Source organism: Zeus faber, assembly GCF_960531495.2.
Source record: "Zeus faber genome assembly, chromosome: 21".
Taxonomy (NCBI): domain Eukaryota; kingdom Metazoa; phylum Chordata; class Actinopteri; order Zeiformes; family Zeidae; genus Zeus; species Zeus faber.
This window is the reverse complement of record NC_137208.1, coordinates 26,174,813-26,187,679: the sequence shown is the minus strand read 5'-3', so window position 1 is coordinate 26,187,679 and position 12,867 is coordinate 26,174,813. Positions and strand designations below refer to the sequence as shown.

Here is a 12,867-nt window from a genome sequence, read left to right as displayed (position 1 = left end):
CCTACTGTAGCCACATTACATTTTGGATGAACTGCGGCAATTGCAAAAAGTAGTTATAAATAAAATGTGATATTACTGTGATTCAAAACCTGATAAAAAAAAAACCAACTGCACTCATATTTTGCTGTAAACAGGTATAAATGATGAGAGCAGACATTTTAAGGCCTGGGTCGAAAAGTAGTGAATCAATCCTTAGCGAAATGGCTTCTTGGTTTGGTTTATCTGTAAAACCTATATATTCAGGTATTCCTTGACTTAAAATTTACACCTTAATTCCTTGATTTTAAGTTGAGAAAGCCCCCCATAAAAACACAAGTTCAATTAATGGAAGCATTTTGTTTAAAAAATCTTTTTATGTATCCGCGCAAATCCATTGGTGACAATTCATTGGCCACTCCTTTAAATTTGAAAACCATTTAAGGCACTCCATGAGACAGGCGATGTATAATGCAGCCATTGTGGCAATCAAAAAGATATAATGCTAGTTTGAAAAAAAAAAAGTAAGACTGCAGTGTAAGAATAAAGATAACGAAACAAAAACCCAATTTATGGATAAACTATATTTGAAGACTGATTACAAATCAAGCCATCGCATTAGCATAAATGACAATCTCAATTCCCCCCCCCCCCCCCAAATAGATTTGAGGGAACTGAAAATTTCAGAGTAGTGAGCGTGAAGGATAGAAAAAGTAAAATCACTGTCACACTTTAATTTTTTTTATTTGCGCGCAGACAGCAGTCGCAGCGCTTGAAAACGGCCTCTGAAAGGTTTCACATAAAAAAAAAAGTAAAAGTACCATTTCATTATTAGATAATCATCATCCTCTTCTCTCTGTACTCCCCTCAAAGACCCAACACAAACCAAGCATTGCCTTGGATTACCACACAATGAATTCCTTGGGCTTCTCAAGCAACCTTGTTATACTTATATTTTGTTTTTATGTCCTTTACTGTATTTTTTCCCCCAAACATAAGCATAGTTGTAGTTGTGTCCAAACCTTACATTTTGAAAACATTTATAGGTGTTAATGAAAGATACAATACCATGCATGGGCTCATATTGCTAGATTGCTGTAGTATTTCGATTGTGTTCACAAGATGTTGCTCTCTTAAACTCAGAGGGATCTAGGGATCTGAATTAGAGAACATTTGTTGCTTGCATTGAACACCCCGCCCAACAAGAACATTTTAAGTCTGGTGTGTTTAAATTAACGGTGTGTAACCTGAATATTTGAACTTACACTACTTACAAAAACTTAGGGATATTTGGCTTCAGGGTGAAATTTATGGAAAATGTAAAAAGTTCACGCTACAGTGATATATCATTAAAGTAGGGCATTTAAGTAGAAGCGTGCAATGGTGATTCCCTCATCTCAAACAATTTATTGAAAACAAAAGCCAACAACAGTAGTGGGTATACCACAACAAAAAATGTCCATGTCTCAATAACTTGTCATGTGCCCTTGAGCATCAATTACAGCTTGACAACGACTTCTCATGCTGTTCACAAGTCAACTTATTGTCTGCTGAGGCATAGTACCCCACTCTTCTTGAAGGGCGGCCCTCAGGTCATTGAGGTTCTGGGGTACAGAGTGACGAGCCTCTACACGGCGACTCAGCTGATCCCATCGATTTTCTATGGGATTCAGGTCTGGAGAAAGTGCAGGCCACTCCATTTGAGGTACCCCAGTCTCCAGCAGCCGTTCCCTAATGATGCGACCTCGATGAGCTGGAGCATTGTCGTCCATGAAGATGAAATTAGGCCTGTGTTGTTCATGCAGGGGCACAATGACTGGATTAATGATGTTATTCAGGTAGTATGGGCTTGTCACTGTACCATTCACAAAGTGTAGGGCAGTTCTGTATTGACTAGACACACCTGCCCACACTGTAACACCACCACCACCAAAGGCTTGTCTGGTGACAACAGTGGCTGATGCATAGCGCTCTCCTTGACGTCTCCAACATCGTTGGCACGCCATCATTTCTGCTCAACGTGAATCGACTTTCATCAGAGAACAGCACTGAGGCCCACTGGTCCCTCGCCCAGCCTAAATTCTCCCTGGCCCATGCAAGACAATGATGCCTGTGCCTGGTGGTGATGTGAGGTACCCTTGCAGGTCGTCTAGCAAGCAGACCACGCTGATGTAAACGGTTTCTAATGGTCTGACGTGCCTCTCACCTCCCTTAAATGTGGCTGGAGTTGAGTGGCATTCATCATCTGGTTCTGCAGGGCACTGTTCAAAATGAAGCGGTCATCAGTGTGGGATGTGGCCAAAGGACGTCCACTTCTATGGCTTTCTGTGACTCTTCCAGTATCTCTGTATCTCTGTTGCAACCTGCTAATGACACTCTGTGACACTCTAAGCTCAGTGGCCACTTCCCTCTAAGAACATCCTATTTGAAGCCTCACAATGGCGAGGTACTGTTGATCAATTGTTAGGTGTCGTCTTGGTCTCATGACGTCAAAATATGAACAGCACGATGAAGACGACTGTTTAAATACCAATTCTTATTGAACCAGGAAATGTATTGGTCGATTCATGGATCAAACACCCGTTGTGAATTTTGCCGTTCAGCTCCTTGTTAGAGAACAGCAAGTTGTGCAAAAAGTACTGAAACATTGAACAGTTGGACATGTGCATTCAAAAGTTTAGAGAAGGTCAAATTAAGTTCACCTGTAAAGGTTATAGTGCATTTTAGGTTCATCCTGAAATTTCACCTGAAAGCCGAATATTCCTAACTTTTTGTGAGTAGTGTAAATATGATGCGTGAAATAAGTATTTTTACAATTCAGCACATATTATGCCAGTTCGGTCAATTTCGGGCACATTTCAAATTCCCAATTGCAGAATTGGTTTCAAAACAAGTAACAACCTTGATAAGATTTCACAAATCCCAAAAATTCTCGAAACCCCTCAGACTCAATTGGACACAATGGACCTGGTGGTGTTGGCACAACAATTAAATAATGGATCAGCTCTGGCTTGAGACTCATGTCAATACAGCAAGTCTCTGGCTTTTATTGTTCTGGTTATTGCTAGTTAACATCAATTATAAGGTTATAACAGAATGTAAGACAGCGCGATGGATCTCGTGGCAATCAAACTGAGAAGAAATACTCATATTTAATATAAGAAAAAATAAAATAGTTTAAAAGAAAAGCTAAGTATTTGAAGTTTGGGTATTTAGACTACAGGATAAGGCGTTAAGTCATGATTTTACTCACGAATTACAAATGGAAATTTCAAATTGGTAAAATGCTTTTTTTGCCTACAATCTTCACATTACATTGAGTTGATCACCCTAGGAAGCAGCTGTTACATACACACACATATACGGGATATGAAATCATACTGTGCCATCACAAACCACCCTGCTTAAACCATAGAAAACCAAATTCACATAAAAAAAGACATACTGAGTGGCCGTCAATCAGTTCATTAAAATCACACAACCTTGTACGTGTTCAAGGTTAAGGGGTAACATTCAGACTACACGTGTAGTACCGCATCTCACGCAACTTCATTTGGCCATCGTGTCCCACACTGGGTTTCGACTTCAGTTGATTATTACCCTAGAGAATATTACAATTCCTGCTGGAGTTATTGTTGGAAAGGAAAGAAAGGATGAATGAAAGAAATTTCTTCCATACGTCTTCGAAAGTGGTTGCCATCAAGGTCCTTTTTCACTATGTGTTTGCCAACGTCAGAACACCTCTCCAACCTTGTCACGTGGTTGTTTCACATTGTGAACAGCCTCTATTGATCCAGTCACAGTCAAGGGCAAACATTAGTGGTGAGCGCGGAAGCCATATGCAATCAAGGCCTGATTGATAAGCTTCATCAACACAAATATCTTTTGAGCACACCTCCCATTTGCAATCTCGTTAAACCGACATGATTCATGGATGCAAGATGGTCTCCGTGAAAAAGAGCCCAACAACTGCTTCTTGGGCTCTCTCCTCTCTCTCTGAAACGAATTTGTTGTTGTGGGGCATTGTGAGGTCCCATCACTTCTCGTTAAACTCCTCTTCTCCTTGAGCCCACTCCCCCCTCCCCCCGGCTTATAGGTCGGTGACCTTGTTCTCCAGGGCGGCGGCGACCTGCTGGAGGCGCAGGGTCAGCTGCTTACTCTGCGCTGCCGGGTCTTCGTCCAGTGACTTGATGATCTGGAGAGGGACAACGAAGACAGGGCGGCCATGGGTCAGGTTTTTTTTTGATATACAGACAGAGGATGAGGCTTGAAGATGAAATGAAGGTACACACAGAGAGAGAGAGACCGAGACAGAGAAAAAAAAATTCCAGTGAAGGTCTTTGCAAGCATAAAGGAAGATTCCTACCCCATCGTAGTATTTGCTCGCATACTGGTAGAGCTGATGCAAGGCCACCTGGATATTCAGCTTGTCCGTGTGTTGCTGCAATGAATGCGGATGAGAGTTCAGATGTGCAGGTGGTGAGACCAAGCCAATGGATAACAAACCGAAGGTTGCCTATGAGAAGGTCTTTTGTCTCTTGTCCAAAATAACATATACGCATATCGGAAATAAGCGTACCCGGGACACTTCCGCGAGGTGTGTGTTCATGTCCTGGTCGCTGACTGGAACCATCTGTCTTATGCCCTTATAGTAACTGAGGAAGACACACAAACACACACACACTCACTTTTAGTCACCGAGTACAATCAGAGGAAATGTAATAAGACGCAGAGTAGGAACACCATGGAAAAGCCACGTTTACTTAAGACAGAGAACCAACTTGGAAATAGCATAATACGACTGAGTCACGAGCAGAGGAGGAAGGGAGGTTCTTGCCCTGGTTAGGGTGATCCAAGCATTCACTTGACACTTTTGTTTAGTTGTAGAATGGTTTGCATTTTTAAAAATAAGTCCTTGATCGATGTGAACCTGTTGACAATCCTTTTAGTCAGTTTTCAGTCTATACATACCCTGCAAACTGATCCAATAAAAGGCCATAAATAATTTTACTTGTACTTACTCATCCACCATCTTCTTATAGGTGGAGATCTCCTTTGCATATAGAAGTTTATTGCTGGGAGACTCCTGTATGTGGGGTGGGGACGGGGGTGGGATTTTTGATTTGTTAAAGCACTTTATTGTATCTTTTTTTTCAAAATAAAAAAATAACCAAAATATTTACACATACACAAGTAAAGCCATAATGAACAGACAATTAAAAAATGATAAAATTAGAATATGCAAAAAACAACAACAAAAACAGAACATTTTAAACACAGACACACACTAGGGCTCAGCTCTCAGCCTTTCAGGTGAAAGAGCAATTCTCCTTCCACAGAGCACAGTGCTCCACCATAACACCAGGCACTGGTGAAGGCCTCTAGATCCTGCATGTTCCTGTAGTACCTGAAATCCACCATAATCCTGGATTTCAACATTCTTGTGAACAGAGTCTGTACCTCTACATTCAATGCATCTTCAATTTTCAATAAGGAAAAAAAAGGAGAGAGTCTGGGGCATTCTAAAAAAAACGTGAAAGATAGTTTCTCTCTTTGCACAGAACGGACAGTTGCGAGACACATTTGGGTTTAAGACAGAAATAAAGGAATTAACGGCAATGATTCCATGTAAAAGCCACCACTGAAGATCAGCAACCTTTTTGATTATCGGTGGTTTGTAGAGTGCCCTCCACTCTGGTCTGACATCTGCCTTCAGGTCCAGATGGACCCTTCAAAAACTGTCAGAGTGACCATTCAGCTTGGATTAATTAAAAACCTTTACACACAGTTTGTAAAACACCTTGCCCTTTAATTCCCTAAAAACAAAACAGCTAAAATCTTTTATGGTTAAAAGAGGCCCTGTGCAGTCTTTTAAAACAGGAGTGACAATTACAGAGGGGATTCAGCTGATGCTTCCAGCCAGCACCATTGTCCAGGTCCGGCTCGACCAGCTCCACCACACACCCCAGCATGGTGACCTTCGACCTGCACAGGTAATTCAGCAGTGCAGGTCCTATCCTGCAGGCTATGGCCAAACGGCCTTCAAGCACCACGGGCTCATTCAGCAGCCAGTATAGAGATGGGGGGCCATCCCCCCGCTCCTTCTTAAAAAAGTTCCACACAGTAAAAAGGTAGCAGTAAAACACTGGCAGGCTGCCAAGAGTACAAACATTTAAGGGACTCTATCAAGCTGTGGCCAAATCCATTTCCACCTTTTTAAACGTCCATCCATTTCCACTATGTTTTTCCCAATGAAATCTTGGTTGCCCACAATTTTTTGAAAATTTTGAAATTTGCTCTTCCCCCAGTTGACTTTTGCCAAAGAGAGGGAACCAAATTCACCAACAACCTTTTGTAAAACATCTGCATCTCTTTGGTTTCTTATGAAGGCGATAACTTCATCAGCATAGGCCAATACTATAAAGGACCCTGGAACACTTATACCGGCTAGTTCCCTTCTTAACTTGTGTAAGGAGGTTCAATGATTTCAATTAGATTTTTCAAGAGGTTTATTTGTCACATACATTATACATACGATCATAAATATATGCAGTGAAATGTCATTGCAACACACCCGGAGATTATGCATAATAAGTACTAAACTGAACGCAATAGCTAACCTAATTACTACCTAACTAACTGATTCCTAAAATGTTATAAAGTTAGTAAATATAAAGAATATAAAATAAGACTCAAAAAGGAAATAGTGAGTGGGCGCACAACATAAAAATAAAGGGAATAGACTAATGAATATGGGATAGGCTATTTTGTCTATACAGATATGTGCATTGAAGTGGCATGTGAATAAAGTGAGAGTGTGGGTGGACATATACAGCACAATATATAACAGTACGGCACAGCAATACAGTAACACCGAACAGAACAGCAATACAGCACAGTATGCAGTTACCCAGTGCAGTGATACAGTATGCAGCACAGTATGCAACATACAGTAAAAATAAGGGAGTGAGGCCTATGTAAGTATCTCACTGAGGACCCATGGTGAGTTCAGCATTGACAGTCCTTATGGCTTGCGGGAAAAAACTGTCTCAGTCTCTCTGTCCTCGCTAAGTGACTGCGGAGGCGCTTGCCAGACCACAGCAGCTGGAACAGTCCCTTGTTGGGGGGGGTGAGGATCCTTCATGATCCTGTGGGCTCTGCTACTACACCTTGTGTATAAGTTCTGCAGGGAGGGGAGGGTAGTTCCAGTGGTAAGTTCAGCTGAACGCACCACCCTCTGCAGGGACCACCTGTCCTGAGCAGAACAGTTCCCAAACCAGGCAGTGGTGTTGCCTGTCAGGATGTTCTCCACCGCTTCAGAGCAGAAGGACTTGAGGATCCTCACCAAGACCCTGAATTTCTTTAGCTGACTGAGGTGGTAAAGACGCTGCCTCGCATTTCTCACCAGGATGTCTCCCAGGTACTTGAAGCTGCTCACCCTGTCGACAGAAGTCCCAATAATCACCAACGGCGCGCGCATCGTCGGTTGTAATCCTCTCCTAAAGTCTACAATCAGCTCCTTAGTTTTGCTGATGTTCAGGAGGAGGCTGTTGTCCTGGCACCAGAGTGACAGGTCAGCCACCTCCTCGTGCTAGACTTTCTCATCATCGTCGGTGATCAGGCCCACCACAACGGTGGTGGGCCTGATCAAACTTGATGATGGTTTTGGCGCTGTACCTGGCCACACAGTCATGTGAGTACAGTAGGGGTCTGAGGACGCAGCCCTGGGGGGGCTTCAGGATGAGGGAGCTGGACATGTACCTCCCTGCTCTAACCACCTGGGGCCTGGCTGTGAGGAAGTCCAGGATCCATGCGCACAGTGGAGTGTTCAGTTCTAGCGCCGCAGCTTGACAGCAAGTATTGTGGGGACTACGGTATTGAAAGCTGAACTATAGTCGATGAACAGCAATCTCACATAGGCCCTCTTCTGGCCATCAATGTGCATGAGGATGGTGTGCCGTACCTGGGAGACTACGTTGTTCGTGGATCTGTTCGGCCGGTATGCAAACAAGATGCAAGGTGGGGGGGAGGTAGGCGCAGATGTAATCCTTAATCAGCCTCTCAAAGCACTTCATGACCACCGATGTGAGGACCACCGGACGGTAGTCATTCAAGCAGGCAGGATAAGCGATCATCGGGAAAGGACCACCGACTCGGCCAGGGAGGCGTTGAATATTCTAGTGAGCACCAGGGCTAGCTTGTTAGCACAGGTCTTCAGTACTCACCCAGATATGCCATCTGGGCCCATAGCTTTCCTGGTGTTCACCCGCATCATAGTCCTCCTGAGTCATGCACAGACACTGAAAGTGCATGTTCATCACCAGCGGTGTAACTCAGTGATGGTGTTGGAAGTCTCAAACCGTGCAAAAAAGGAGTTCAGTCCGTTGGCTAGGGAGGCTTCCACACTCGTGGCTGGTGAAGGGCTGCTCTTGTAGTTAGTAATAGTCTGCAGCCCCTGCCACAAGCGTCTGGTGTCCGGTTGCTGCATCTGTAGCTCCACTGTGTCCCTGTATTTCCATTTAGCGTTCTTCACCGCAGTCTGCAGTTTGTATGACGCCGCTTTGTAATTGTCCATGTTGTCGGATACAAGACCCTCGTAAGCAGCGGTGCAAGCATTCAGAGTGCCGTGAATGAATTTATCGACCCGATGGCGGCATGATCCGACTTCCTGAAAGCAGGGAGTGAGACGGTGTGTAGCAGTGGTCCAAATTTCTTTCCCCCATTGTGGCACACGTGATGTGTTGGTGGAAATTAGGCATAACTTTTTTAAGGTTGGTCCTGTTAAAGTCCCCAGCCACCACCACAGCCGCATCGGGATGTTTCTTTTGAACTCCGCACAACAGATCATTTAGGTCGATAGTGCTTGCGGTGGAAAATAAACCTCTGTGATGATGACCGTGCTGAATTCCCGGGGGAGGTAGAATGGACAGCATGAGAGGATCAGCTGTTCCAGGTTCGGCGAGCAGGAGCGGGAGAGAGTCTGTTGGGGATACACCAGCGGCTGTTTACATGAGGCAGATGCCTCCACCCTTGGATTTCCCCGACTCCTCCAACCTGTCGGCGTGGAACACAGAGAAGGATTTGGCTAGACGTATGGCGTGGTCTGGCACTAGCAGTTTCAGCCATGTCTCCGTAGGCAGAGTGCAACAGTTTCTCGTATCCCGTTGGAATGTAAACCTTGGTCGAAGGTGATCCATCTTGTTGGGACTGGACATTGGCAAGAAGGATGCTTGGCAGAGGTGGACAGTAAGATTTCGTTCTCAGTCTGGCCCAAATGCCGCCTCGCTATCCGCGGTGCTTCCTCCAGCGGCGCTCCCCTGGAACAGCGACTCCATTGTTGTAATTGTCTTTGTTGATCCTGTTCACACGTAAAATCTCCACCGGCCACCGGAATTATTTTATATCCATGAGTGCATTGCGGTCGACGGTGATCACTGCTGATGAGTGTTTGACGGGCATGTTGTAGTAAAACAAAACAATAATAATAAAATGTGCGTAGTCTATACAAAGTGTTCGCGCAGTAGCCCACAGGGTGCGACGCCAAGCAGCTAAAACTAACCATCTCTAAACCTTATTCCTAAACTTTACCATCTCTAACATAATACCTAAACTTGACCTTCTCCAAGCTTAAACCTAAACATCTCTAAAATCATATCTAAACGTAACTATCTTTAACCCAAAACTTGAACCTAACCATTTCTGACCTTATACCTAACCATCTCTAACCCGTGCTCACCCTGCTCAGTTTGTGCTCTGTCTTGGTGCACGCGTCCATGAAGGTCTGGGCGATAACGTGCAACGAGGCGTCCACCACCTCTGTTACGTGCACGTCGAAGATGCAGTGGGGGTTCCTGAGGATGTTGACCCAAAACCGCATAGGCAAACTGAGAGAGAGAGAGAGAGAGAGAGATCAAAATAAAAAAATCATCTCTGTTTTGGACTATTTAAAGCAAGGTTGGTGGCATTGACAAATCCCACGTCTCGCCTTCCTGCTGCTTTGCCTCCCTCAACTTCTCTCCCTCCCTCACAAGTAGAGTTGGGGTGGGAGGCTCCAGGGGGGTTAATTTGGGAGGAGGACAAGGAGGGAATATTAACAGACCACCTGACGGTAGAGGGCTGTTTTAATAATTTCATTTCCTATCAAATTGGACCTCCTCTAACTCTTGGGAACCTTACCCCTGTCAATAATTCACAGGTATAAAAAAAAAAAAAAAAATGATACATTTCAACGGCATGTGACTGACAGGCTCGGTGAGAGACGTTTTTAAAGGGGGGGGGGGTTCTTAAAATGATCCTCTGAAATTCTCTCTGCATCTCAATCTTTCCCTCTTGTCATCCTTTGTAATTTCCCCTTTCATTCTTCCCTCCTTCTACCCCTTATTCGTAACAGATTACGATAAACTGTCAAATAAAATTACGCTTAAAGCCTGGATGTGCTTAATTAGATGACTTTTTTTAGTCGATGTTCGCCTTACAAGTCGACCAACCCCCATCTTTGGTGAACTATTTATCATATTTTGGGTCAAAAAAAAACTGATCACTACTCCAAGAGGGGGAGAATCACCACGGGTCAGACAAAAACATAGTAGTAATAGTAATAGTTATGGCAGTAAATGAGGGAGGAAAGGAGAGGAATGCAACTAGGAGGGTGCTGCGGTGCACTCAAAGCAGGTGTGGTGGTCTCTGCATGTGTGATGAGACCGTATGTCTTTGTTTGTATGTTTTTGTATGTGTGTGTGTGTAAGATATCCACCGGTGAGTGGTACTGGTGTCAAAGGTGGCTATTATGTCGCAGTGCCTTCAAGCGGCAGAAGGGGCCCCGAGGCCCCCCCGAACTCTGCAGCCCTGTAGACACCCTACAGCTGCAGGAAAGCCCTGAGTACCCTGCCCTGAGGCCACAGAAGACCTCCAGGCCCCCACAGAAGCCAGAGGGCCGTGGAGCGACCCCCACGCCCAGCCCAGAGGAGCATTACCCAGTCCCAGGGGAGGAGACCCCGCACCTCAGGGGCGCACACATACAACCAACCCCCAGGTGCAGGCACAAGATGCAGCTTCCGGCACAGAACAAGGGCCACGGGCGCAAGGCACGGACTGCAGGCCTGGAACCCGGCCCCACAGTGACAGACCGACACCCCGCCTGAGCCGCCCACCCCACGGGCAAGCCGGCAGGACCCCCATGCCCACCCACAACCCGCACAAGGGGGACCGCCGCACTGCAGCCGACCAGACACCCCACCCGGCGTGAGTGCCAAGTTCCCATACATGTAGCAGCTTGTGCCCAGCGCGGGACACCTCAATGTTACACACCCCCCCCCCAACCCTGGGGTGGCGGAGGGCCCCACAGGGTGGGGTGGCCCTGATCGATCCGAATAGCAAAGGGAGAGCGGACATCGTTGACTTGTGCCGCGTTGTAAAGTGAAAAGCTGTGAAGTGGTAGGCTGTAACCATTGGTGATGACAGAAGCAGATGGAGAGTTGTAGAGAATTCTGATGCATTGAATGAGGCATCCAAAGAGGCAATAATAGTATTAAAGTTTTTCCGTTGAGATATGCTGATCAGACTGAATAAAAAAAAATAAAAAAAAAAAAAAAAAAAAAAAAAATCGACATTTTATGTCTGCCTCACATTTTTTTTTTTTTTGCTATTTATGGTGGAGCGTGTTGACGGAAGTGAAGACAGAGTCTGTGGGAATTAACAAATCAACACATGACTGACAGGCCATGCTCCGATTGGCCAGAAGTTGGTCTGAATGCTGTCGGCCTCGATTGCTTCTACCTGGCTATCCCTGGTAACATGGATGCCAGTTTTGAATGCATGAATTTTCGGAGCCCACTTTGTCCTTTGACCCAATAGGATCTTGTGTTTGGGCTCAAGCTTGTCTTCAATGCGGTAATGTGTAAAAACCTATGGTCATGCGATTCTGAAGAAATGTGAAGACCTTTTTTACTGTGCCTGAACATTTACCCCCTCTGTTGTTTATAATTCATCGATGTATCTAAATATGAGATAGAAATGTCATATGCAACCATGACTCAGTTTCTCCATATAAGGAACTTCCTGGTTCCGTCGCAGAGTTAAACAAAGAGGAGGACCCTACTCTACTGCGCATGTCTGCTGCGGCTGCTGGAGTTTTGCGCTGCAGTGGTGGAGTCAGTAGATGCCGTATTCTCTGGAATATCGCATTTAAATGGCTTAAATAAAAACAGTGGATTGATATAAAAGCAGTTTTTTCTATTAAATCACATACTAAAAACACATCTATTGTGAAAACTTCTTAAGATATTGAAAACAATACCATACTGACTTCTAAAGGCACATTTTGAAATGTCTATTCAATGCTTTTCTCGTCTGCCACAATAATGTAATGAATTGAACTACGTATCTTCATTTCGGCGATTTTCCCAGCAAATCGATCATGTTATTCATTTGAATGCATTTTTTAATCGATTGACAGCTGTAATAATATTTTATGTATTTATTTTTTTAACCTAAACTACCATTCCCACAGCCTATTTCTTCATTCATCATTCATATCATACACTCAAACAAAATACAGAATCAGTTAAGGTCCTTCTCCCTTTAGGATCTGTGGCAAGCTGCGCCGATCACAAAAAAACATATGTTCATCCCATCGTTGAAGGATGACCTTTGCTACCTGGTCTAGAAGGGGTGTGACCTCACTGTCCAATCTACAGAAATGCAACATTCCCAGATCACACTTTTATAGGTACTTGCAGCTCCGGAACATTGTAGCCTCAATCTCAGATTGTTTTCCATCATGACCCCCCACCTCTCTGTTAGACTTAATTTTTAAATGTAAATCAGTCACAAAACGGGCTATAAGCATAATCTATGAACTACTCAACACATACTATTTAGCACCCTTGGACC

General features: G+C 44.5%; 1 protein-coding gene across 1 annotated transcript in view; it reads right to left on the bottom strand.

Annotated features, from left to right (window-relative positions):
* Window positions 1–701: 701 nt before the first annotated feature.
* Window positions 702–12,867, bottom strand: part of LOC307246692 (plexin-B2-like) — a 102,526-nt gene continuing 90,360 nt past the window's right edge. The window contains exons 17-21 of the mRNA XM_080022678.1: window positions 9,713–9,860; window positions 4,998–5,062; window positions 4,556–4,631; window positions 4,343–4,417; window positions 702–4,171 (exon numbers count right to left, since the gene is read on the bottom strand). Coding sequence (XP_079878804.1) covers window positions 4,067–4,171; window positions 4,343–4,417; window positions 4,556–4,631; window positions 4,998–5,062; window positions 9,713–9,860 — 469 coding nt within the window. The 3' untranslated portion in view covers window positions 702–4,066. The remainder of the gene's footprint in view (window positions 4,172–4,342; window positions 4,418–4,555; window positions 4,632–4,997; window positions 5,063–9,712; window positions 9,861–12,867) is intronic.